The sequence below is a fragment of the Haplochromis burtoni genome, unplaced genomic scaffold (genome assembly GCF_018398535.1).
Source record: "Haplochromis burtoni strain Fernald_Lab_line unplaced genomic scaffold, NCSU_Asbu1 Contig_37, whole genome shotgun sequence".
NCBI lineage: Eukaryota > Metazoa > Chordata > Actinopteri > Cichliformes > Cichlidae > Haplochromis > Haplochromis burtoni.
The window spans coordinates 3,014,896-3,040,122 of record NW_024582398.1 but is presented as its reverse complement, the minus strand read 5'-3'; the positions used below and the strand labels follow the sequence as shown (position 1 = coordinate 3,040,122).

Genomic DNA, 25,227 nt, shown 5'->3' with positions numbered 1-25,227 from the left:
CAGTCTGGTGTTACCTACATCTTCCTATTCAGAAGGCAGAATTTCCGAGTTCTGAGTACAATCGAAACTGCAGTTTTCGTGTTGGATGTGAAAAGCAGGCTAGGATAGAATCAGGCGTGGGATTTCTCTTGTGGAAATGTGCACATTATTTTTTCCTTTCTATTGGTAGGTGGCACAGTGCACAAGTAAGCAAGCTAGAAGACTGGCAATCTTGCTGGGTATCCAGTTACGGAAGCAACACATTAACAAGAGAATTCTGAGTAAAACCAAAGTTACTTTCCCTAGTAACTAGTTACTCTGAAAGTAACGAGTAACTTGAAGTAATTGAGTTACTTTTGATAGAAGTAACTAGTAATGTAACTAAGTTACTAATTTAAAGTAACTTACCCAACACTGGTGATGATGATCTCCCATTTGACTACATCCCAAAGGTGCTCTGCTGGAGTGAAATGTGGTGACTGTGGTGAACTCCTTTTCATTTTCAAGAAATCAGTTTTAGATGATCTGAGCTTTGTGACTCAGTTTGCTCCGTTACATCAAACTCTGAACCTACTATAAGAACGTCAGAATAGAAATCAAGAGTTATCAGACTAAGCAATGCCCAGTTTTCTTACATAACTTGCACACCTTGATTGTACAGAAGTTATTTAAGTTAATGTTGCTATCCTATCAGTTTGCAGTCCGGCCGGCAGATTGTGGCGACATGTGGGACCATCTGGCACCATAAACAATGACACTATCAAATTAACTCCAATCACCTTTTTCCCATTCTGATGCTCATTTTGAACTTTAGCAGGTTGTCTTGATTATGTTTACATAGAGGCATGTTTAGAGGGGGAGGAGCTTGGAGTGGCATCCCCCCCCCTTTAGTAATCTTGCAATGGTCAACACCATTGGATGAAAGCTTGGTATCAACAATTAGAAATGTAAGTGAGTATATTTACTCCAGTAATTTACTGAAGCAGAGATTTATTGTACTTGTACTTTATTTAAATGCTTCCTTGTTATGTTACTTTCCGCTTTTGAATCCATTTTATTTTGGATACAATTGTTAAAATTTCATACTACATAATACTCATTTTAAAGCTTTATCTTTTTTTTATTTTGTACATTAATTGTATTTGTTTTATAAATGAACCTATTGAACAATATATCAGGAATCAAACTCATCAACAGCTGCCTCGTTAAAGAGACGAGAAAAAAATAGCCATTCTATATAAAGAGTGTGTTTACTTTAGGCACTTTGAATACATTTTGATTATATAACTTGTGAACTATTAAGCTGTTTAAGTGTAATTACAACTTTTACTTAGGTTAAGTCTAAATACTTTTTTTCCACCACTTTTCACACAATAAACTTGTAATAAAACACAAGGTTGCACACCAAAAATCATACCCAATAATTTCTGTCAGTTTTCTGATCTTTTTGCAAATCTAATATTTAAATTCCCCCCTCTACTGTATTCTTGGTCTCTGCCGTGCCACCACATTTAAAAAATCTTGAAAATGCCCCAGTTTATGTGTCTGAATGCACTGAGCTGCTGCCATGCGATTGGCTCATTAAGTATTTGCATTACCAAGCAGCCAAACAAGTACACCTAATAAAGTGGCCAGTGAGTGTATAATTAGTTCTTTTGTGGTCATGTTTGCATGGATTGCTGCAGTGCATAGCTCAGGTAACCAAGTTTAGACACGCCACTGAACACCGTGTCTACTTTGTGCTGAATAGTCAGCTGATACTATTATGATTGAAACATGGTGATTTATGTGTAACCTTAAAGGAGAGGTGAAAACATGGTAGGTATGCATGCTTTCTCTTGGGTCTGAACTGCTCAGATTGTGGCGACATATAAATATAATTTTATAAAAAGCTTTTTGTGACTTGTACACCTCTGGTCTCATGGCCTGGAAGTCTAATCTTGACCACTTGTACATGTACATCCCTAACAGAGATCTCAGACTTGCACAGAGACAAGCATCAACTTCTTTGTTGAACTGACCCAGATCTTTATATGGAGGATCATCACTTCTGTTGAGAGCTGGGTCTCTGGATGCTATTTATTAACCGAAGAGCAGTCTTCAGTGGAAGCCTTCACTGGCTCAAGCCCAATAAACACAGAATCAGATTAGGAGCACAAACAGAAGCAAGAGCAAGAGCATTGTTTATTTTAACAATCACTGTGTTTTGCAGACACTTGGGTCAAATTGTCAAAAATGAGTTCTCAGCTCTTTTGCCTTTCACTTGGTTGAATTTTGTGTTTTTTCTTAGATCTTTCTGGTCTAAGAAGACAGAAAAAATTTCCCAGGTAGTAATCAAAATTCATGATCTGAGGCATCATTTTAAGGAATTAGCAGCCTGTTTGTATCGATATAATATGCAATCAAGGCAAAAAGTCCATACCTGTAAATGTGGGTAAAAGTCAGCACTCTTGTTTTCCATCTAGACTTAGCGTATTGGCCAAGGAATACAAGATAACACGGCTATTCTTTGGAGAGGTCCACGCTGGCTGCTGACACGAGGAACTCTCTGTCCGGTAAATCTGCGCTCGAGTCTTAAACAGCCCGAAGCGAGCTGCGAGGAGAAAGAAATCCCTTCTGAAGTTACGGGTGAAAAAGGCATATAAGAAGGGGTTGGAGCATGAGTTGATGGGGTAGAATAGCACCAACAGTAGCTTGGAGTCTGAGACGGTGATGAGAGGCAGCTTGAGGGCAGCTGAGATGGCGAAGAAAGAGATCGGAGCCATGCAGATGAAGTCTGTGAAGATGAGGACGGCCATGCGTTGAGCCACACGGGTGTCGGCGTGGGCTGGCGCTGATGAAGGCTTGCGAAAGGTGAGGTAGATGCTGAGGTAGCAGCCGCACACACAGAAGAACGCCAAGATGTTGAGGAGGAGAAGACAGACCACGTAGAACTGGGAGACCAGGGACTCAACATCCATGGGGAGGCAGATGCTCACCTGCATGAAGAAATAAAAACAATAAACAGTATTCGGGGGTCTTGATACATAATTCAACAATATAAACTATGGACTGGCAGGCTAAATTAGCAGACACCTACAGTATTAGGAGTAGTAGTAAAAGTAGTAGAGCAATAAAAGTAGAGTGATGGTTGGTTTAAGAAAGGAGTGAAGTACCACCTTGTAGTAATTGTATCAGCATGTAGTGGTGAAATTTAACACTCACTTTGCCATAGCTGCTGATCCCAACTGTAGGCAGCAGTGCAGCCAGCAAGGAGAAGATCCAGCCTATTGTCATGATGATGCAAGCGTGTCTCAGGCGAAGTTTGCGGTCAAGTCGCAGAGCATGCGTGATGGTGTGCCAGCGCTCCACGGTGATTGCTGTTAAGGTAAACACTGACAGCTCACTGGCAAACACCTGTAAATGACACACAGACACGCTACTTTACAATTCAAACACATGCTTGAATGAGCGTTGTCACTATGTGATGTGATGTGATGAATACACACCGTGAAGAAGCCTGCAGCATTGCAGCCCAAGCCCATCTGCCAGTCTATAGCATAGTTGTAGTACCGTCCACGTGTGAGCATATCCACGGTTGCAATGACTACCAGGTAGATGCCCATGCAGAGGTCAGCAAAGGCCAGGTGGCACATGAGGAATCGAGGAACAGTCAGCTTATAGCGGCTGCCTGATCACAGACAAAGAAGACAAATAAATAAATATCAGCAATAAAATCCACTTAGGAGATCCAAAGTACCAATGAGCCATAACATTAAATATTAAATGGGTGAATAACATGGTAGCAATGGCATTAGCACCTTTAATGGGGTTGTAGGATATGTTAAGCAGCAAATGGGCAGTCACTTCTTTATTTCGCTGCTTTGGAAACGTGAAATGTGGGCAAGTAAAAGGAAGTTTCCAGACAATTTGGAGTAAACTGTCATGGCTAAACAGCTGGATTAGAGCATTTCTGAAACTGCATGTCCTGTGAGGTGCGCCTGAGGCTTTTCGAGGCCCATGGCAAAGGATGGCTAGTCCATGTGTCTAATCCCTCAGAATGGCTACAGTTTCCCCAAAACCTATGCTGCACATGAAAGGAAAGGTTTCAGAACCCACAGGGCATCCGAGCGTATTTCACACAGATATGTGTAACTGCAGACTGATCAGAGCAGCAGAGCCACAGCTTGGGTTCCTGCCTTCGCTGCTAACAGCACCCAAATTCAAAATATCTCAAAATTTAAGGCTATTGTCTCAAATATTTAAATTACGCATCTCAAGGTTTTGACTTACTAACTAAAACTTCTGAGTAAGTCAAACGTTTGAGATACCTAATTCAGAAAATGGAGTTAATAGCCAAAAATGTTAAATTATAGCCAAATAAAGTGGCAGAAACACGCTTTCATACATTTTGGTTAAGTTTAGGGGAAAAAGTCTTTGGTCAGGTTTCAGGAAATGGTCTCTTATAAAATAGATTAACTGAGAAGGTAAACAATGTATTAAAAAGTTTTCCTGGGTTTACTTTAAACCAGAAAGGCCTGAAGATCTGTCAGTTCCAGTGATGGAGCTGGAGAAATATTTATTTAGGTGTTCCAGACATAAATATCCAAATACCTTTTAATTACATAACATACCTAACAATACAAGGAGAACTACTGTGTTGCCCAGCAGGGCAAGGACAGAGATGATCCAGATGAGGATGCGTAAGGGGGCAGCAGACATTATATCTTCACAGGGGTTGAAGTCATCAGGGGCTGGGCTGCAGGTGATGGAGGTGGAGTTGGAGCAGTGTTCCCTGAAGAAGTGCAGGTTATTTTTAGCCTCGGGGTTGTCGCACAGTGAGTGCCATCCCGATCTAGTACACAACAATACACACAAAGTGGACAACACAGGAACAAAGTAAATGAGTTTTGTTTCAGCAACTGCTTGAGCTGTTGACTCAGTGGCATTTAACCAGAAATGGACAAATAGGATATTGAAAAGACCATAAAACAAACCAACCCACACAATTGTGTACGTCCATGTAAGGGCTCATCCCAGTGTCTCCCAACATTTTCCTGGCATGCCTCACTTCAAAAGGCAAAAATGCTTCACGCCTAACAGCCCACATTATTATTTATGATCCAAAACAGCATCAAAAATCTTGTTTGTTATATTTTCGCTTACAAAAGAAAATCAAATTAAATTTAGTTTCACTTCATAGTTTTTTTCCCAGCCTTTTTGTAGTCTTTATACCCCACAGTGAGAGAGCCACTGGATTGAAGCGACTGAATGTAAGCTTCACAGACAGTTCACACTGTAGTGCCACATTTAATAAACAGTAAGAGTGGTTTCAATCCTACCAGGTAACTCTTTGCAACAAAGTGAAGAAGCAACTTCCCCCAAATCTCATACAATTTCCAAAAAAACATCTTCAGGTGTCTTTTGACTGGCAGAGCACGTGTACCTGTTTCGGTGCATGTTCAGGAAGGCGCAGCAGTGTGATGGGTATGTCAGCTTTGCCTGGCGCAGTTTGGTAAAGAGCTGAAGAGGAGGAAGTTCTTTCAGGTTGAAGGCTGACTCGGCGATCAGCCTCTTGAGGCCTCCAAGGATCGAGTCTGGCAAAGAGGCAAGGGCTGTTTCAGAGATGTCTCTGCAGAAGCAAGCGGAGAAAAAAAGCGAGTTAAAATTTTATTTCCGGAATCAATATCATGCTTAAATGGACAGTTCACCCCCAAGAAGCAAACAGACATACTTTTCCTCTGGGCTCTAGTGGTATTTATTGAAGTAATTCTTTTGGTGTGAGCTGCGTGGTTTCGAAGACATTTCTGGTCAAAATTTCTGTCATTTCTCGAACGTAATAGAGTCTTTCTTTGAGGTAGTTAAATTGTCTACAAACAAACTTTTAAAAACTCAACAAACCTTGTTTTCTTTCTACTCTACTCAAAGACCACATCTCAAAAACCAGAGCTCAACTGATGAACCTAGAAAATAGTGACTGCCCCCCAAGAGTTCAAAGGTTGGTGGTGGAGGAGATGGATAAAATGCCCTAGATAACCTACGCAAGGTTGACATGGCCTGAAAGGGAAATTAACATATCACAAGGACTTTAAAGAGTAGGTCCTGGCAGAGATAACCAAGAAGAAATAAGACAGATAACATAAGAGAGTGGACCTTCTTTGGGGAACTTACATAAAGGCCTTAACACCTGGTGGAAGATGGGATTTCCCTGTAATGAGGGGCATGTTCACATTATAAGACATAATAATAAACCTTAATGGCCTCCATTCACGATTGAGCTGTAATGGAAGCAGCAGAAAGCAAACAGTTCCTCCTGCTCACAGGAAGCTTTGTCAATATGGTTTTGTTGTTGAGTAACCTGGCCATGTTTTGGGAAAGAGACATTTTTTCTTGGTATTTTTTAAGCCTTTTTCTGCCTTTATTGGACACCAAAGCTAGGAGAGAGAGTAGGAGAAAACATGCGACACAGGGCCTTGAGTTGAATTTTAACTCGTGCCACTGCATTTACGATTTCGTCTCCTGGTGTCTTAAAATTTTTACAGAGTGGTCTTCAGCAACAAGTTTCCAGGCTTTCAGAAGGACTTTCAGTCTTTCTTTGGACATTGGCTGCTTTTTCACTCAGTTTCAGTCCGATCCTCGAAACTTACCATTTTCACAAGGAAACTTGGGTTGTTTTGTTCAACTACTGAACACTCAGCTATGAATCATTCAAGCATAAAAATAGCACCTAACTCAAGTGATGAACCAGTGCCGTGTCTATACATAACAAAAATCTCAGCGAAGAACCAGTTCTAAATTGTATCTTTAGGCATTTTGTTACAAGCAGCCTGTCACAGAAACACATCATTTGTTCCAATTTCTTCAACTGAATATACCAGAAATACTAAAATAATACCACAGTTTGACAGGCATAAAATACATTTTTTTTAGCCAAGGTGATTCCCTAAGAGCTGTTAGCCAAAAGCTTGGCAAATCATGTTATTGTGTTCAATGTGTTGAAAAATGAGGGAAACTGGACAAGTGGAGGAGAAAAGAAGAAGTAGCAGCCCCTAAAACTATCGACAGCAGATGAACAACAACATTTGAACTTCCTGTCCATAAGAAATGGGAGGAAAAAAATCCAGCAAAGACGTGACACAGGGCCTGAGAGACGCATCAGGCCCTTCAGCTTATCCATCTGCTGTTCACTGAAGGCTCATGAGAAATGCTCTCAGTGAAAGGATGGCTGTCAAGAAGCCCTTCTTAAGGAAGCAAAACAGGAAGAAAAGGCTGAGCCATGCCAGATTACACAAGAACTGGACTGAAAATCAGTGTGGATGGGTCTTATGGAGTGATGAATCTGAAGGTGAAATTTCTGGTGCAAATCGTTATCACAGCGTGCGGGTTAGGTCAGGACAAACTCTCTCTCACTTGCGTTCTACACTGTTTTAAAGAATCACTGCATCCATTTACAATTTTCACTCTAAAATATAAGATTTCTGCACAGTACTATAATATTTTTTATGGTTTAAGCACCGCAAGGCAAGTGTCTTTCAGTTCTGTCACATGTAAGTGAAGGCAAACAGTTCTACAGCTAATATCTCCAAAGCTGGGAAACCCACACCAAAACAATCTAGATGGATAAATGTCACCACAGCCCAGAGGAAAAATGCATTAATTTAATTTAGGGGTGAACTGCCTTTTTAACAGATTCTTCTCTTCCCCTCAGTGTGCTGTCTGTAATAGAGATTTGATCAGTTCATAAAATATAAATTTTCATGAAATGCACTTGGATTTAAGAGAAGTGCCAGCTGAATAAAAAAAAAGAAAAGAAAGAAGCTGAAGAGAAGCTACTGTTTGATTGCCAAGTGACTGCCAGGGAGTGAAGGAAAAAAAACATCACAGTGATGACAGTCCAAAAGAATAACAAATAATTTGTCTGATTCTTACTTCAGTAGACATGTCTCTTTGTTAGGGGAATAAACAGAAATCTCTATTTCCAGGTAGAGTCCATCATGTTCACCTCACCCTAAACTATTTTTAATCTTAGATCTGTAAAGATTTTCCAAGTCCGTGCAGATATCATCTCCCACCCCCTGCTTTCTCCAACATTCTGACTTTAATAAGGTATGATGAGCAGGGTGAATCATTTAGGCATGAGTTACTGTTGAATGTCATGCTTACAGTACCACCAACTCACTGGAACCCACAAAGGCACTGGGACTGATGTGAGTAAGCTGTCGGTTGCCTCTTAGGAACCTGAGAGCAAGGGAGAAAGAGAGAGTGGAGTTAAATGTGTATGGTTTTTTTTTTTTTAAATCTTCTGTTTGTAATTGTGTCTCTGCCTGTGACTCACAATCTGTGCATCTTTGTTCCGTTGAAGGCGTCACTTGCCACCTTCTTGATGCCATTTCTGGTGAGCCGTCTGTCATTAGAAAGGGAAGCCAAATTACAGTCATGTGGCTCCAACACAGAACATTTCCAACTGTAAACTTACTTAGCTATCAATGCCAATTTTAGTGTTTGCACTTCTTTTGTTCTCAGTGAGTAAAGCTGTACAAATACAAAGGGTTTTAGTGCAACACTGAGTAAAGCGTTGATATGATTGTGTCGCCTTCTACTGCCTCTTCTGCTTCCTACTTTTCTTCTGTATTTAACAGTATGGATCTCAGACGCTGCCATCAAAATGTTTTGTTGGAAGGATCCTGCATTTATGGAAAAAAAATCCAGCTTCTTCTTGCTGAGTGTTGATTGCATCCTTTTATCCATCTCTATTAATTTACAGCCAGCAGCCTTCTGGATTACTATAGCACAAAGTCTGGTAGGAAAAAAAGATAATAATAACAACTAGCCCGGCACTGCTGACTGAATTGGAGAACATCGAGTTCTGTAGATAAAAGCTGCACAAACAAAGATGGTTTTGTTCGCTTTTTTACCGCGCAGTCACAGAATAATAAACTTGCTTTGAAGTCTGGGTGCAGAGAGTCACAGCCTACCAATGATGGCCCTGAAGCTTTGAATTTGAACGAATATTTATTTATCAGACACAGAATTTAAAGTAGACTTTTTGCTCTTTATAAGCTGAAGACTATGCAGTTTGATTCCCAGTTATCAGAGTTCATAAGAGGTAACTGGGACTGCAGAGTGCATTTATTCCTGTAGGAATGATGAGTGAGTGGCATTTAGTGATACATACTCACATATTTTACATGTAAAAGCAAATTTGACATTTATTTCCTTCAACTGGTACCACCCTTTCTGAATTAGCTTAGTACAAAGCCTGGAAGGAAATAATAATAATGATAAGCCTGGCACAATTCAAAGGTTTAAAAAATCCACCTACTACTCCCTCCTGTAAGACTCATTAGTTAACACATTATATTGTTTTTTTGAAAGTGTAAACCCCCCCCCCGAAATCAAAACAGTTTTACACGAGGTTATGTGCCAGACTATTTGTTGGATAGGTAGAGTAACTTCCTGACTGCCCGATAAGCTACTTAAAGCCAAGAAATAGTCAGACATATCATCCCTGTAAAACCACAAGAGCTGAACAAATACAATTTTTATTAGTAGATAAATTATAAATTAAGTTATACAGTAAATTATACAGAAATGTGGCTCTACTGCTGTCTCCTATGTTAAGCTAACTCTTAAGCTAACCTATTGCTGGCTAAAGCTCCTGGTGATCTAGGCACATTAAACAAACAGCTAAACTACTTTTACTTGTAGCAGTAGTTTAGCTGTCAACAAAAGTTTTTAAAATCAAAAAGGTCATACTGGCTTCAGTAATACGGGATTGATATCAATAATTCATTAGCAATTAAGCTGCATCTTAACTACTGGAACCTGTCATGGTTGAACTAATGCTAACTCAAATTTTCGATCTGTACCTACCAAATGACTGCTAACAAAGTTTTCGTAGGACTCTCTGAAGTCCTATTAAAAACTAAACACTAAAACTAAACTCCCCAGAATTTGGTGGCTTGTAGAATCACCTTGAGTAGCATAACTTTGGTAAGTTGTTTCTGTATGACTTTATCGGTCTCTTACATCATTGTGGAGAACCTTTGGCTCACTCTTCTGTACAACATTGCTCTATTAGTATGTGGGTTGATTTAAAATCTTAATTTTTAAACTAGCAGCAGTTTTTTTACAGATGAAAATGATTGAGTGAAAGCATCAAGAAGCCTTAAATAGAGGTAATTAATTACCGCTATCTCAAAATTACACTTATGCTTTCATTTTTTTTTTCAAAGAAAACAATCTGTGACATATGCAAAAAGCAAAAAAATGTAATTTTATGTTAGATTAATGATCTGCAGCTGAAAAGGAAAGCACAAAAATTTATAAAAGGCAATAAAAGTATGAGTATGAAACATAGAAAAAAGGAGAAACTCAGTGAAGAGGGCAAAGAGCATTTCGTGGAACATTCATCACTGTGCATGTAATGCCCACTCGGATCTGTGAGGGTGATGTGTTTCTAAAAAAGAAAGATGAATCGCTTACATCTCTGCAATGGTTTGAGTGCAGAGGCCTCTGAAGGCATTGGCAGGGACTCTCTTTATGTGGCTGTTGTCCTGAAGATCCCTAAGCAGTACAAAGAACAAAAACTTTAAGATAAATGACCACTATTGCTAAGTAAGTGGTAGAAATACATTTTTTAGTGGAAAACCCCCCCAAAACAGCAGAAGGTGTAAAACATTAGGAAGCCTTCAGCAGTGCCTGTCTAATCCACTGTCATTTTGAAGATGACAGATGTCAGTTGGGAGACAGTTTGAATATGGATTTTTAAAGGATGACGGCTAGGGACAGATGGTGCGTGTTCCTGATAGTCTGTTTGGTAAGAACTGCTGAATTCTTACTGCAGTAATATATGATTAGTGGTGTGATTTCTTATGGGAGTATTTAATTCTGTATGCATATAATAGCCTATAAATTCACATGTGGAGGCGTGTATATGAGATCGTTTTTTGTAATTGTACTGAGACCTACAGCAGAAAGCAGGCGGTGGAATGGATCTTGGAGAAGTCTGGAAAAATCCTGAGCCCGGTGTTGGAGATAGTCCTGTGATGTAAAAGTAAAGGTTTAACCAGAACATGTTACTAAATTGTAACCTCTGAAAAGCAGACACTAAGCAGGGAGTAGCAGTGATAAAATCGCATACACTGTCTCATCCATTGTAATAAATTAGATTAAAAAATAACAAAGACATACTGATGTCTGATGTGTCTGCCATCCTAACATAACTTAAAGACGATTCTTGGGAATCTCATTGTTGGTGCAAAAATGCCATTTTATGTTCATTGCTCTGTGTGCTATCTTTGGCATTTTTAAAAAAATCAGTAATAAAAATGGGGACAAATGATGTGTTTTTGTGGCAGCTAGTAACAAATTGCCTAAAAATACAACTCTAGTTTCTCCCCCAAGTTAGGTGAATTTTTCATGCTTATGATTCATATTTTAGCATTACGTGACTTACAAAACAAGCAAACAAACAAAACAAAACAAAAACCCATTGCTCTGAAAATGGTCAGGTGGAATAAAAATGACTACAAAAAGCAAACAGTGTCTAAAGAAAAACTTCAGAAAGCCTGGAGAACTTTTGCTCAAGATAACTTTAAAGAATTACAATAAAGTCTTGCTCCTTGAAAGAGACATGTATACTAATGGAGAAACTTTCTACTAATAACAAAAGTGTAACGTATCCATTGCTTCCTCCCACATTTTCACTGCAGAAACTCTGATATAATTGTGACACTTCACATCAGTCTGTCATGAAAACATTTGCTCCTCTCAGGGTGCGCTGAGCTACAACTGCTGAGTAGCCTGGCTTATTAACCAGCCAGGTAGCTAATTATACTAAATATATCTCTGAGTCACTCCATGTTGATAAGTGATTTTAAGTCTGAACCAGCTAATTGGATATCAACATTATGAAGACCCTTTAAAGTTTGAGAACTCCTGGATTAAAGGTTAGGGTTCGGGCTACGATGAATCACAGATTTGTGCATGAAATATTCATATTCATGGTTTATGCACAGATTGGTGCATAGGCACCGTTTACCAATGAGGTCCAACGTGTTTTTGTAATGTAGGCCATTTGTTGTGTTTCGGTCCCTGCTATATTTGTGGGTTTTATTATGTTTCTTTGTGCATGTAGTTTCTCCTGCTTTCTGTGTTCTCCTGTTGCTCCTATCACGTTTAGTCGTAGCCCTCATGTCTAATTGTCTCTTGTTTACATCCTGTTTTATGTTTGGTTTTACTTCCTACTTTTACCTCTTTTTGTGATTGTTTGCCATTCGGTCATCAGACTGTCTAATTGTTTTCATCTGTTTAATAACCAACTGGAAACCAGCTGTTACCCCTATCTGTGTGTGTGTATGTATATGTAGTGTTTCCTTGGTCTTTGTCTTTGATTGTCAGTCAGTGACTTCTGATTTGATTTCTCGTGTTTCCTTTAGTGGATCAGGAAACAGGATCAGCCATTTAAAATATTCTAAATCAGGTGTAGGCGCCAATACAGCCAATTTAAAATCTTTTAAAATCACCCATTAACCGGTGTACAATTTCAATCCCAGGACGTTCTTGCTGTGAGGCAAGAATTACTTTCATATAGTCAAGCAATACCTGTGAGCCAAAAGCTCAGGCCTCAGGCTGCTCCGACAGTTTTTTTTCTACTTTTGGCTCTGTGTGATGTTAAAGAGGGCCAGAATTCCTATTATGATCCTCTTACACAGGTCTGGCTCTAAGTCTAAAGAAGGGGTCCCCAATCCCAGTCCATGAGGGCCAGTGTCCCTGCAGGTTTTAGATCTCACCCTGGGTCAACACACCTGAATCACATGATTAGTTCATTACCAGGCCTCTGAAGAATTTCAAGACATGCTGAGGAGGTCATTTATCCATTTAAATCAGCTGTGATGGATCAAGGACACATCTAAAACCTGCAGGGACACCGGCCCTCGTGGACTGGGATTGAGGACCCCTGGTCTAGAGCCTCACCCACCTGCTCATAGAAGATGAAATGGATTATTTCCATGGGCTGCATAAAGGCCCAGCATAAGATGAATAAGGAGTATTTTGAACTACAAATTTTGCAAAGCTATAATAACAATATGGAGCCGTAAACAAGCATAATAACACCCCCACGACCCCCAAGGAAAATATTTGAAAACAAACTAAACTTGCACTAAGGTGGCCCTCTTTAAAAAAGCAATCGCTTTATTTTTTTCCATCGCAGATTTCTGTTTATGTGTCCCAGTTTTCACAAATTGGGACAAACAGTAACAGTTAAGAATGTCTGTAAGGGATTTGAGCGCTGCAGTGTTCTTTATAAACTGCTACTTTGAGATTGTTTCAAAAGACATAAAATAATACTTTTTTTTGTTTGCAACAAATTAAAGTAGCAGTCATGAAATGGCCTTTAAGTCATTTTGTGGAAAAAAAGACTTTTCCCCCCCCCATGTTGGGGATGAAGGGTGACACCGGGGAGCCAAGCTCATTAAAAAATAATGTCTTTGATCATGCGGGCCATCAGAAGTAGGGCTGTCACCCGTGACCTATTTTGGACTCACAATCAGTTTTGAGAGACAAACTGTGGTAGAAATGTGAACTCTCACTGAGTACTCACAAGAACCGTAGTCTTGCCATGTTCCTGAATGCATCGGGGTGGATGGAACTCAGGTGTTTTGACTTTGTTATGATTCTGAAAGAAACATATTTCAGTCAGATTCTCATTAATATAAATGACTGGTTTGCAATTACGGGGTTTCACAGGTGCCATTATCCTGCCAGTTATACTTACATCTCACTGAGTTCAGGGAGGTCGGAGAAAGCAAAAGCCCCGATATTCCTCAGAGCAGCATTTTTAGATATTAAACTGAGGGAAACACATGAATATGAAATATATTTTAAAAAATCATGTGGTCTATTATTCATTCACACTCATTCTTTGGAGTCTTTTTTTGTCTCCGCCACCCCTTGGATGCTTAACTTCTTAACTATTTGGGTGATCTTCCTCAGAGGCCAGAGCTCTTCATGTTCCATTACAAAGACTAAACACAAACATGTAGGATAAAATCTGCTTTATGCAGTCAGCGGCTTTTAGTAATCAGTATACTCACATTTTGGTGAGCTGAGGGAGGCCAGAAAAGGCAAAAGCACCGATACTCTCCAGCATGTCGTTCTCGGATATGGTCCTGTAGTTGGCAGTAATGACGAGTAAAAGAAAAAGTAAAGAATATAAAAGTTATTATAGGAGGGGTTTTTTGTAATCGATGTCTCAAATCAGACAGAATCCTCGGATTTTTCCTGTAAAGTTATTAAAAAATAAAAACAAACTTTGGGTGTAGGACACACCCTGGTTAAATATATGTGCAAAACACAGTTTCTATTTGCAATTCCTATGGTTTTAAAATCAATAAGTCTCTTAAATAAACACTGCAGATGAATCATGAAAATCACAACAGAGGCAACTAAAAAGTTCAATCTATTATCAAACATTTGCCCATTTTTTTAGCTTGTGATTGCTTTCTTTTACACTTTAACATGTAAGAGTCAGCACCTGCAACTATTTTCACTTTTGAAACTGAACAACTGATCCTTGCTTGATCAATATTTTAATCACTACTAATTAAAATGATTCATAGCAGCAGAAAAAAAGAACAATTTAATTTGAAATCACTGTTTGCTAATTATAAAAGTTTATTGTAGAAATATATTTATGTAGAAAGCAAAGCGATAACCTAATTGGCACCGTGTACAAATTGTCACATGAGTACAAAATCAATATCTATAACTCCAGCTCTTGTTAAATATGAATGTGGAGCAAAGTGATTTTATTCATTCAATAAAAAAAAAAGTTGTTTTATTGAATGAATACAGTGGCATTCCTGGCTGTGTTACCAGGAATGCCACTGAATTATTCCCCGTCTGTTTGGATGACCCATATCTCGTGTGTTTTGACCTCCTCAGCACATTATGCTCCGCATCGAAGAACAAACATAATCGACAGGCGCACACTTACAGTTCCATTAGGTGCTGGAGGCTGGAGAGGGCGCCCTGCTGAATCTCTCGGATCTGCGTCTGCTTAACTTCCCTGTTGATGCAGAAACAGCCACTCACATCAGGTTTCAGCACTTCACACTGATCACAAGGCTCGCAGGGGCTTTGTGTGCACACTGACCACTGAAGAAGGTCAGTTACTCAATCACGATGAGATTTTTGTTCTTTTCATGTGTGAAACAAAATATACGTGAAGAAAGTCTACACGAGTTCCCAAGCTCTTTGCATGTGGTCTTGCATACTTGCAGCATACTTACTGCATACTTGTAAATATCCCCACTGTTCCCGAGCCTTGACCTTCGAGCAAAATATAGAGCAGAAGAGAACACACGCATGGCCTCCTGGGAGATCGCAGCGCATCTCTAGGGATGCTTGCTTCTTCTGCCACAAGTGTGTCCTTGTCTTGAGTGTGTGTCAGCTGTATTTACTCATAGGCTATGTTTTTTTGTTCTGTTTTTTTGGAAAGATAGATTGTGTAAGGCGAAACTGCTCGTGTGTACGTTTCGATAGAAGTTTGAATAAATGCTTAGGGTGATTCTAATCTTCACCTCACCCTGTCTCTTTCTCTGGAAGGCCTTGAGATTCTTTGCAAATGTTTAGGCAGCCAAAGCAAAAGGTCACTGTTTACTATGAGTGGCGATCAATCATGTCACCTTTAAACAAGCACTACAGGTTAAAGTGACACTATGAAAGTAGAAATACCTTTACCTAGGGCTGTTCGATATAACGATATATATCGGATGACGATATAAAAACGTCTATGTTTCATTTTATGCTATCATTGCTGTTTACGGCAATATTTTTTCATTGTTTTGATGGTCACTGTAGTGGCTATATTAATTTCTTAAAGTTCTCTCTTTCTCTTTTATTTTATATAACCACAGAGATGGACAAGCGCCTGTTTTTATGCGTTGTTGTTAGCAATAACAACGGTAACACCATCGCGTGTCCGCTTGTTTATGTTCCACATAAACCTTTCACAATAAAGCTCAAGATCCTGTTGAGACTTTTCAAAATAAACTGAATCACGTGAAAGAGCAGATTATTTACGGATGAGAATTAAAAAAGAGCCGCCAGGTGCTAAAAAATAAACCTTAGACTCAAACGTTAGAACAGGCTTTTCCCCGCAGCACGCCGTGTAATAAATACTCACAAAGAAAACGGCGGCCTTTACAACTTATGTCTAAAAATGTATCGTTTCATGCATCGGTTAAAACACTCGACTCCAGCTACATGACGCGCAGCTGGAAACACTTCCCGCAAGACGAGCTGCCCGAGATTCACAGAATTTACAGAAAATGTTACATTTTTGTGATTTATATCATTATCAGGACGATAGAGGTTTTATATCGGGATATGAGATTTTGGTCATATCGCACAGCCCTAACTTTACCTGAGGCTTGGATTTCTCTACACTAAAGATGGGAACTTTGCTCATTTTCCTGGTACCAAAATCATGAATGAATGTCTTGATTGCTTAATCTGTATTAAAAAAAAAATGTACAAACAGGACTTTATCATAACTGGGCAACAGCTAAGGCAATCATCGTGTTATAGTGCAGACAACACAATGCGCAATCCTTCGACCAGTTTCATCCTGTATTCTGCTGATTGATAACAGTAACACACAAAGTAGCATAAGAAAAAGAAAAAGACTGCAAGCTCATAACCCAGACTGTCCTGGTGGGAAGCTCTGACTTTTAAACCCTTCATTTTGTTTGTTTACAAGAAAACTCAGCGGGGGGTCTTTAACCTGTGGCTACCTGCTCAGTGGCCAACAATAGTAAGTAGCTGCTGCTGCGCTACAAGGTGCCGAGGATGAGCAGAAAAACTTTGCATGCATTTCCCCGAATCACTAAATGTTTAATGAAACCAACCGAGTCAAGTTGAGAGCAAAACTGAACCACTCGTCCAGGCAGATGAGCGAGGATTAGACGGGAACGTCTGGATGATTATGCACGTTCACGGATGGGATTCAAATTTGTAAACATTTCATAGCTACTGTATAGCTTTAATATGGTGAATGGGTGGTGGGATTTATAGACACATTTGCTGCTCCACTCGCATGTCAGTTTGAGGGATGTCGCCAATTATACAAATTAAAGTTGCTCCACATAAGGAAATCTGCTCAGACTACAAAACAGCAGAAGCTATAATTTATGTACTTTGTGGTTGTTCAGGTTTAAAGTTTCAGGCTTTCTTGAAAGCAAACTTTCAAGCTACAGAAAGAAAAAAACTCGAATTACATCACCGGGTCTATTTTAAACTTAATGTGTGGAGCGTGAGAGATGCGGGTACTCAAAAAGGAATGAAAAACTTTTAAGCTGCATTATTGAATATCTGGGATCATGTATTTAGTAAAGCTTGGTCCATGATAAAGGCAGAAAGGTATCTTTTTGGCTCTGCTGGTTTGGACTTGACTATTCCTTAGTTTTTCTAGCTCTTGTGAGTCTCAAAGAAAGAAAAGTGTAAGCATGCTATCAAATACTGCCTGCAAACAATTACCAGAAAAGAATGGTGATCAGGTGACAGGTAGACTTCATTTAGAGGGGAAGGGGAATAATGTAATCCGAGGAAAACTGGTACATACATCTCCTTAAAAACAGTAAACAGAATGGGGAATAAAATCTATTAACATGTGTGACACTCCATTGAAGGCTTTCTATGGGCTTTTCTATTTTTCAGGGGATTTATATGAATTTTTCACCACTCTAGCAGTGTTACACTTTAAATATCACATCACATTAATTTAATTCATTTAAATGAATAGTCGGCTTCTTTAAAATCAGGATGAAACACAAAGAAAAATAACAAACAGCTGACAGTATCATACAGTAAAGTTTCATTCCGCACAGCGCTGTATTATAATGTTACATTGATGATGATTAGGCATGGTAGCTTAATATAATCTAACAACGATGGCAAAAAAAGTAAACATCTGGATCCACAACCAGTGGATCCTTTTGTGTGTGAGTCTCTGTGTGTTTGTGTGTACTCACAAGCACTGGGCGCTGGAGATGTTGGAGGGAAACGCCGTGACTCCAAACATGACCTGGCAAGACGGGCACGAGGTTTGTTTGGCCAAACTGGGATGAAATCCAGGTCTAATGTCCATTTCAGAGCCGCGCGCCGAGGCTGATGCCGTCTTTATCATAACGATCAGCAGCATCATTAGTGTCATTACCAACATCACTTCAGTCTGCCAGGGTCCACAGAGTGGTTTCACTTTTCTAGTTTGTCTTCTTTTTGTGTCTTTTACTCTGATATTGTCTCTGGTCCACGCTCCACATTTGATATGAACGCTTTTACCTGTCTGTCCGCTCGGGGGTTCAGCGCCAGGTCAGTTAGAGAGAAATGTGAGGTGTTTTGGTGTTTTCTGTCATGCAGTAGTGAATGCTGGGGGCGTGTGAAAAGCTCATGGGAGTATGAGGATGTAGGAGGTCTCAGCTGGGTGGAGTTATGTGTGTTTTTCTACTGTGTAACAACTTCCAGAACAGAGCATACGTCTTGATAAGATATAAATGACTGGTGTTCTATGAGCTGAGACTGCAAGAGAAGAATAAGTGTAGTGATGCGCTGTGAAAAACTGTGCAGTCCTTCTGTGAATGTGTATTTTCTTTTTCCTGTCCTATTATGTCAAATGTAGGTAAAGAACCCTTTAATAAGATCAAAAAAATAATATTTAACCTCATTGTTGGCTGTCGTGCATCTGCAAGCTTCTGTGCAACCCAACTCCACACCACTTCATTGTATATTTTCTGCATCTGACTTATCATCCCTGTTTCCCTGAGTGCCTGCGCTCATCTGTGTTGAGGTTTTGTTGCTCCTCTTGCCACCCCTGGCTTTTCATGTATACGCATGGAAAAGCGTTCAGGTTCCTGAACAGAAGAGTGCCACAAATATTAATGACTGCAGATGGAAATTTCAGTTTTCCTTTGAGTCGTCTGGTCCTGCCTAAAAAGCTTCAGTGCACGTTACAACAGCTTTTCTTAAAAACACTCTTGCTGCCAAATATGCAGTACCTTATACACTCGTCAGACACTCACTTGTTATTATATAGTGAAGTAAAGAGGCGACAGTAAAGTAGGGAGAAATAGAAAGAGTGGCAAAAGACATGTAGCAAAGAGCCTTCGGTCGGAGTCTAATCTCAGGTTACTCGATTTTGCCTTTCGGCATTTGGTCATAAGTGGCCACTTTATTATGTATACCTGCTTGAGAGTTTGTGTAAAGCAGATATGTAATCATGCAATCACATAGAAGTTACTCCAGTACCTTGATGAATCTATGCAACAAAGAATTGAGGCAGTACCAGCCAGTTGTATCTAATAAAGTGTCTGTTAGTGTATAGATGAATATCCTTACATCATTACTGGTTACAAGTAGGCTTACAAAAAGCTTCTTTAGTTTAGTTTCAGCTGCACAGTCCTCTTGGTCGTTCTTCTTCTTCTTATTTCAGCTGCCCCCTTTAGGGGTTGCCACAGCAGGTCATCTGCCTCCATCTCATCCTATTCCTAGCATCCTCCTCTGTCACACCAACTCTCTGCATTTCTTCCTTCACTACATGAATGAATCTTCTCCATGGTCTTCTTCATCTCCTCCGTACTGGCAGGTGCCAACACCAAAAAACAAAGCAGGACAGTCAGCTGATATGAAAGGCAAAGCTTGTAGCTGATGCTTGGAGTTTAACCTAAAACCAGAATATTCAGTTAATTAGTTTAACGACTCTGTTATATTAGAATGTTCCAGGTCTCTGTGGTATCTAGATATCTACATATGCCTTTATATTTTGTTTTTGCCTTTAGTTTCACATCCAAGTAAGGAACTGTTTCAGACCTACATGTACTTATCTTTTGTTTTTGTTTTTTTAAAGCATTTAAGCATTAAGTCGTGCCAGAAACTAACAGTAAAAATTAGAACAGGCACCAGGTGTGAATCTGTTTTGTCTCTTGTCTCATATTTGTTGTAAATGATGAGCACATTTCGATAATAGTGGACATAATATTCTTTTCTACCACACTCTCCTCACACGTCAGCAGGACACGCAGCCAGCTTGCAAGGACATTCAGGATTCAGGTACACACACACACACACACACACACACACACACACACACACACACACACACACACACAGTAATTAAAAAAGAAATACCATACAGTTTCTTTTCCCTTTGACATTTTCTTCTTTTTAATGTTCGGCTTTTGCTCTCCATTCATGTTGTCATCTTTTGTATTTATACATTTTTTGTGTGTGTGTGTGTGTGTGTGTGCATACAGGCGCGCGCGCGTGTGTGCTTGTGTGGACTGTGGGAATTTGATGTGGTCGAGGAAAAGAGCTCCTTGTAATTTATTCCAAAGCAGGAAGAAAAATGCAGCCTTGAGCTCCTGACACGACCACGCACACTCTGTCACACACAAGGATACACTCTCCCACAGTGGCTTGCTTATACACAAGGCAAAAAAAGGAAAGAGAAGGAAAAAGAAAGGATAGGCAGAGTCTAACAAGCACAGCTGGAGGGAGTAGAGATGAAGGACTAAGCAGGGAGAAGCTGTACAGCACCTGTGTGCATGTGTGCGCTCCAGCTGAATTTGTGGATCAATCTGCTGCTGATTGCTCGACACCTTTGTAAGGGAGGTGGAAAATATTAGGGAGTTCCTGCTCTTTTTCTTGTGTGTGTTTTCAATTAAAAATTCTTTTTTTGAGACACATATTTTGCACTCCATTTAGGCAATCTCATTTCTGTGGTCTGCTACAGATTCAGTGGGACAGCAAGCCACTGTAATTGTGTCGATGTCCTCTTTTGATTGTGACTGTGAGAAGCCAAAATGAAAAGGTAGACTAATGATGATGCTGAACAAACAGCTTTAGAAAAGAGCCTTTCTTAACAGTGTATGTGTCTGAAAAATCAATCAGTGCCTCCCACCAGACACCCTCAGAATCAGATGGTTTTCTTTGTACAACAACTGTAACTGTGAAAGATTTCTTTAAAAATATATTTTTTTCTTTTTTTCCCTTCTTTTTACATTTTCATACCAGGCCAATCTTCTAACTGGGATTCTTTCTCTGTCAAAATCATTTTGTAATATAGTCATATTGATGAAACACTTTTATATCCTGAAGATTTTTTTCAACATCCTTGCAATTCCAGTGTATTGCACACCGTGCATCTCTAAGGGTTCCCTTTCATATGCTGTCGCTAGTTTTTGTCCTACATGGTTACATGAACCATGAAATCTAACACAAATTGCACTTTTTAAGCATTTTTTATATGTATAGATGTATGTGATTGGTGAAGATGACCTCCTGTAGTTCAAACAGAGCACCAGAATTGCAAAGAAAGTTTGTTTTTGAACGTAACGTGGTTGTTGGTGCCAAACAAGCTGGTCTGAGTATTTCTGATCTACTTGGATTTTCCCCACACAACCTCTGTAGAGTTTACAGAGAATGGTTCAAAAGAGAAAATATCCAGTGAGCAGCAGTTTTCTGAGTTAAAGGCCTCAGGATAATGGTCTTAGCTGATAGGAGGACAGCAGTATCTCAAACAACCACTTGTTAAACCCAAGGTATGCAGAAGAGCACCTCTGAATGCACAGAATGTCAAAACTAGAACTAAAAACTGAGGCTAAAATTTTTACAGGGTCATCAGGGTCACCCTCTCCTCCTCCTCCTCTCCCTTAGCTTCCCTGCTGTATTACTTTTCCCTGGAACAGTCTCTCACAGTCTGTTCTCTAAAACCTAAAAGAGAATTATGGATTTGATCAACTGGTCTCTGAATGCAATTGACACCCCATCTCAACGAGAAGTCTGGGCTCGGCTGAGCCTGACTGCTGAAGATATCTACCTATTCGGAACCATGATAACAGGGTTCTTGCTGATCGGAGCTGGCTTGGCCCTGGCTTATCGAAGAATTAAGGAAGCGGAACCGGCTGTTCAAACCCCCACAAGGCTGCCCGCTGGGATTGAAATGATGGGACGAGGCGTGAGTTTCTCAAAATGGGCTCATTGAGTGCAGCACGGAGAAGATCTTGGAGAACGCACGGCTGCCGTGAATACTCAGAACAAGACCTCTGAGTGAAAAACTGGATTACATCTGGAGGGGCTAGCTCGAATAACACCTTTGAGCGCAAATTCGATCACATCTTGGGGAAGTGCACTGCGGTCGTGAGTTCTCAGAACCTGCTCTTTGAGCAAAAAGAATGACAACATCACGGAACGTAAGTTTGGATAACATCATAGAAAGCTCACGGCTCTCCAACGGGAGATTGAGAGACCAGTGTTGGACTGTTAGAACAGCTTTGAAATTCATATGAGTTGTTCGCACTAAAGTAAAAAGCACCATCACTTCATGCGGATACCCTCTCGGCGCCAGCTGCGGTCGCAAGGCTGGAGCCGAACAAAAACACCCTGATAACGACTGTGTTTAGACTGTTCCTTCCCATTCCATGCAAGACCACCTGGGTTGGCTGAAAGACTGTTTACTTAGCCTAGCAGGGCGAAGGACACTGTCTCAGCTAAACTCTGGACACGCACACATACATATACACACTCATCCCCCCTCCCTTTCCAAACGCCTTCGACGCTTATTCCCTTCCGATGCTGACGGTGGATCAAGGAGACCAGCGCACAGGCTGCAGGCCCGGATGTACTGTCTAAATTGGCTGTCTCTCACCCTTTACCCACCCCTGTTGCTTGTCATGTGTTTCTTTGGTGTATTAAGAGTTTTTTCATGTGCAGAGGTGTTTTTTTCTGTTCTCAAACTGATCTCCCTGTTGGAGCTCAGTCTGGGGGGAGTTATTTTTTTCTCCTTATCTTTCCTCATGTGGTGCATTTTCCATTGTTATACCTCTCTGACCTGTCTTCCCCATGTGATGTTTTGTGTAATGTATGTATGGTCGGAGGGTAAGATGGCGCCGCCATTGCGTGCAATAGGTCGGCAGCCTTATGAAATGAAATTTCCCCTTGTGGGACTAATAAAGGTATATCAAATCAAATCAAAATTCAACTATATAAGACTGAAAAACTGATTAATCTCAATCTCTTCAGCAATATTAAGACACTAGGGTCAGAATTTGGTGTAAACAACATAAAAGCCTAGATTTATGCTCCCTTGATGGCGGTGATGTAATGCTGTGGGGGTTTTCTTTGCACTTTGTATCAACTGAGCATCATTTAAGTGCCACAGTCTGTCTAAGTATTGTTGCTATCATATCTATGCTACAGTGAACTTTCTGATGACTTCTTCCAGGAGGATGAAAGACCAAGTCACAAAGCTTAAATCATCTTAAGCCAGTTTCTTGGACATGACAATGGCCTCCACAGTAACCAATCTCAATTCGGAAGAGCATCTTTGGGATGTCACGGATATCATGGATGTGCAGCCGACAAATGTGCAGTCATCATGTCAATGTTTCCAACACTTTTTTAGAAGAATGAAGTTCCTGAAGGGGTCCAACACAGTACCGTAGCAGTGTGTACAAGTTCAAGTGAATACTAATGAAAAGTGTCCAGATTGTTGCAGCTTTGTTATTAAACCTGTCATCATATTCCATCATACTGATGCTCAAAGATTGTTACTCAAAAAAATACCCACGGAAAACCAGAAGAACTTGAACAGACCACTTCAAAATACAAGAAAGTCTGGCTCTTGGAAAAAATATAAAGAAACGAGAGGTGAAAATACTTAAATACACAATACTGTATAGGTACAACTTACTTCAAACATACAAACACAGACATTTTATTAAAAAAATGTGTTAAGGAAGCAAACTTCTGATCCTTTTTTGCAAATAAGACTTAAATGGCACATAATTATATACTCGAGTATATACAATCATATACTCATTTCTCATGTTTTTATTTTTTCCATATAACACGTCCCTAGATTCGCACATTTAGAAAAATATTCAGCAAAAACAATAAACATCAAAAATATTTAGCTGGAGTCACATAAATAAAATGTAACCTTAAATAAATAAATGCAACTTTTTCCTAGTGAAGTAGTGAGTAATTTTTTTACACTGTATTGTTTTTACTTTTACTTACAGGGTTGCACTACTGCAAGATTGCCTGTTTTTTTTTTGGTTTTTTTTTTTGCTTAAATGTAATACTTGTCATTAACTGTGCTTCTTATTCACACTGAAGCTGAAAAAATAAACTGGATTCAAACATTGTCATAATAATAAGCTACAAACAATGCAAAGCTACATTTTCCTGTTTCACTGCAACATTTGTTAAAAGGTTATATTTATGAATCTCCAATCACTCTGCACATGCTTTTTTGCATTTCTGAACATGTACAATCTATCTGTGTGTCATCTTACTTGAAAAACAGATCTCAATCTCAGTGACACAACCTGTTTAAAGAATTCAGATTATCTGATGCTAATACTAATAATCTGATTGTGTGTTGTACAATCAGATTATTGTACACTGTTGAGAAACAGCGTTATTTTGTATTCACTCCATAAATATTGCAGGGCTCTGTCTTTATCTTTGTCCTAGCTGTCTGTGGCCAAGGACAGCAAAGCAGCAGATGGCTACAACCTAACACAAGCCTTTTGTTGAGCACAGACTGTTCTGCAAAGACAAAAAGAAAGCAAGACAAACAGTGAGAGAACAAGATAATGCAACTGGGGAGGTGTTTATTGAAATAGCAGCTCTTTGTATGTTTCACCTGAGGATGCAAGTTCAGCTCTGCAGTCTCAGGGATCTTTCATCCGGCAAACAGCAACTCTGCAGAGACTTTGCGTTTACAGCACAGAGTTGTACTTCAAAGCCCTGTTTAGTATGTGCAGTGGGGTATATTTGTGCATTTGCCATCCCAGTAAAATGGTGTGGGACCTAGAAAGGAAGAGCTGCTTTCTTTTCTTAATTTGATGAAACAAAAGTTGAAAGGATAAAACAGAATGTGGATAGATGTGCAACTTATGGTCTCTGAATTTACAGAAATGCCCTTAATTTCTGTACTTGTTACATGAGAGACTGATGACTGATGACAGTCTCTCATGTCCATTAAATAAGGTTTGCTGGAACTAAAAGACATGCCTGACATCAATCTTCTTTTTATTGGGAACTATTCCTCTAAGATCTGCCCTCTGATTCCCTGCTACCTTTTGACTTGTGTTAATTAGACAGTCATCCGATATCATCATAGCTGAGGGGGGTGCGATAATAGGCGCTTTAATGATGTCCGCAGGCAGATGGGAAGTGAAAAACAAACACGCAAAAAGC

The 25,227-nt window shown here is 39.7% G+C and overlaps 1 protein-coding gene across 2 annotated transcripts; it reads right to left on the bottom strand.

Annotated features, from left to right (window-relative positions):
• Nucleotides 1-2,145: 2,145 nt before the first annotated feature.
• fshr (follicle stimulating hormone receptor) lies at nt 2,146-18,481 on the bottom strand. 2 transcript variants are annotated; one of them, XM_005919478.3, is made up of 15 exons: nt 17,997-18,481; nt 14,960-15,031; nt 14,058-14,132; nt 13,739-13,813; nt 13,565-13,639; nt 10,930-11,001; nt 10,444-10,524; nt 8,294-8,362; nt 8,122-8,196; nt 5,405-5,590; nt 4,593-4,813; nt 3,468-3,649; nt 3,184-3,375; nt 2,668-2,957; nt 2,146-2,572 (listed from the first exon to the last, which is right to left on the bottom strand). In XM_005919478.3, the coding sequence occupies exons 1-15, from the start codon at nt 18,185-18,187 to the stop codon at nt 2,554-2,556; spliced, it is 1,875 nt and encodes a 624-aa protein (XP_005919540.1). In that variant the 5' UTR covers nt 18,188-18,481; the 3' UTR covers nt 2,146-2,553. The 2 variants fall into 2 exon arrangements, with proteins under 2 accessions (XP_005919540.1, XP_005919539.1); XM_005919477.3 differs by having other exon boundaries at nt 2,146-2,957; nt 17,997-18,478.
• Between the last annotated feature and the right edge of the window lie 6,746 nt (nt 18,482-25,227).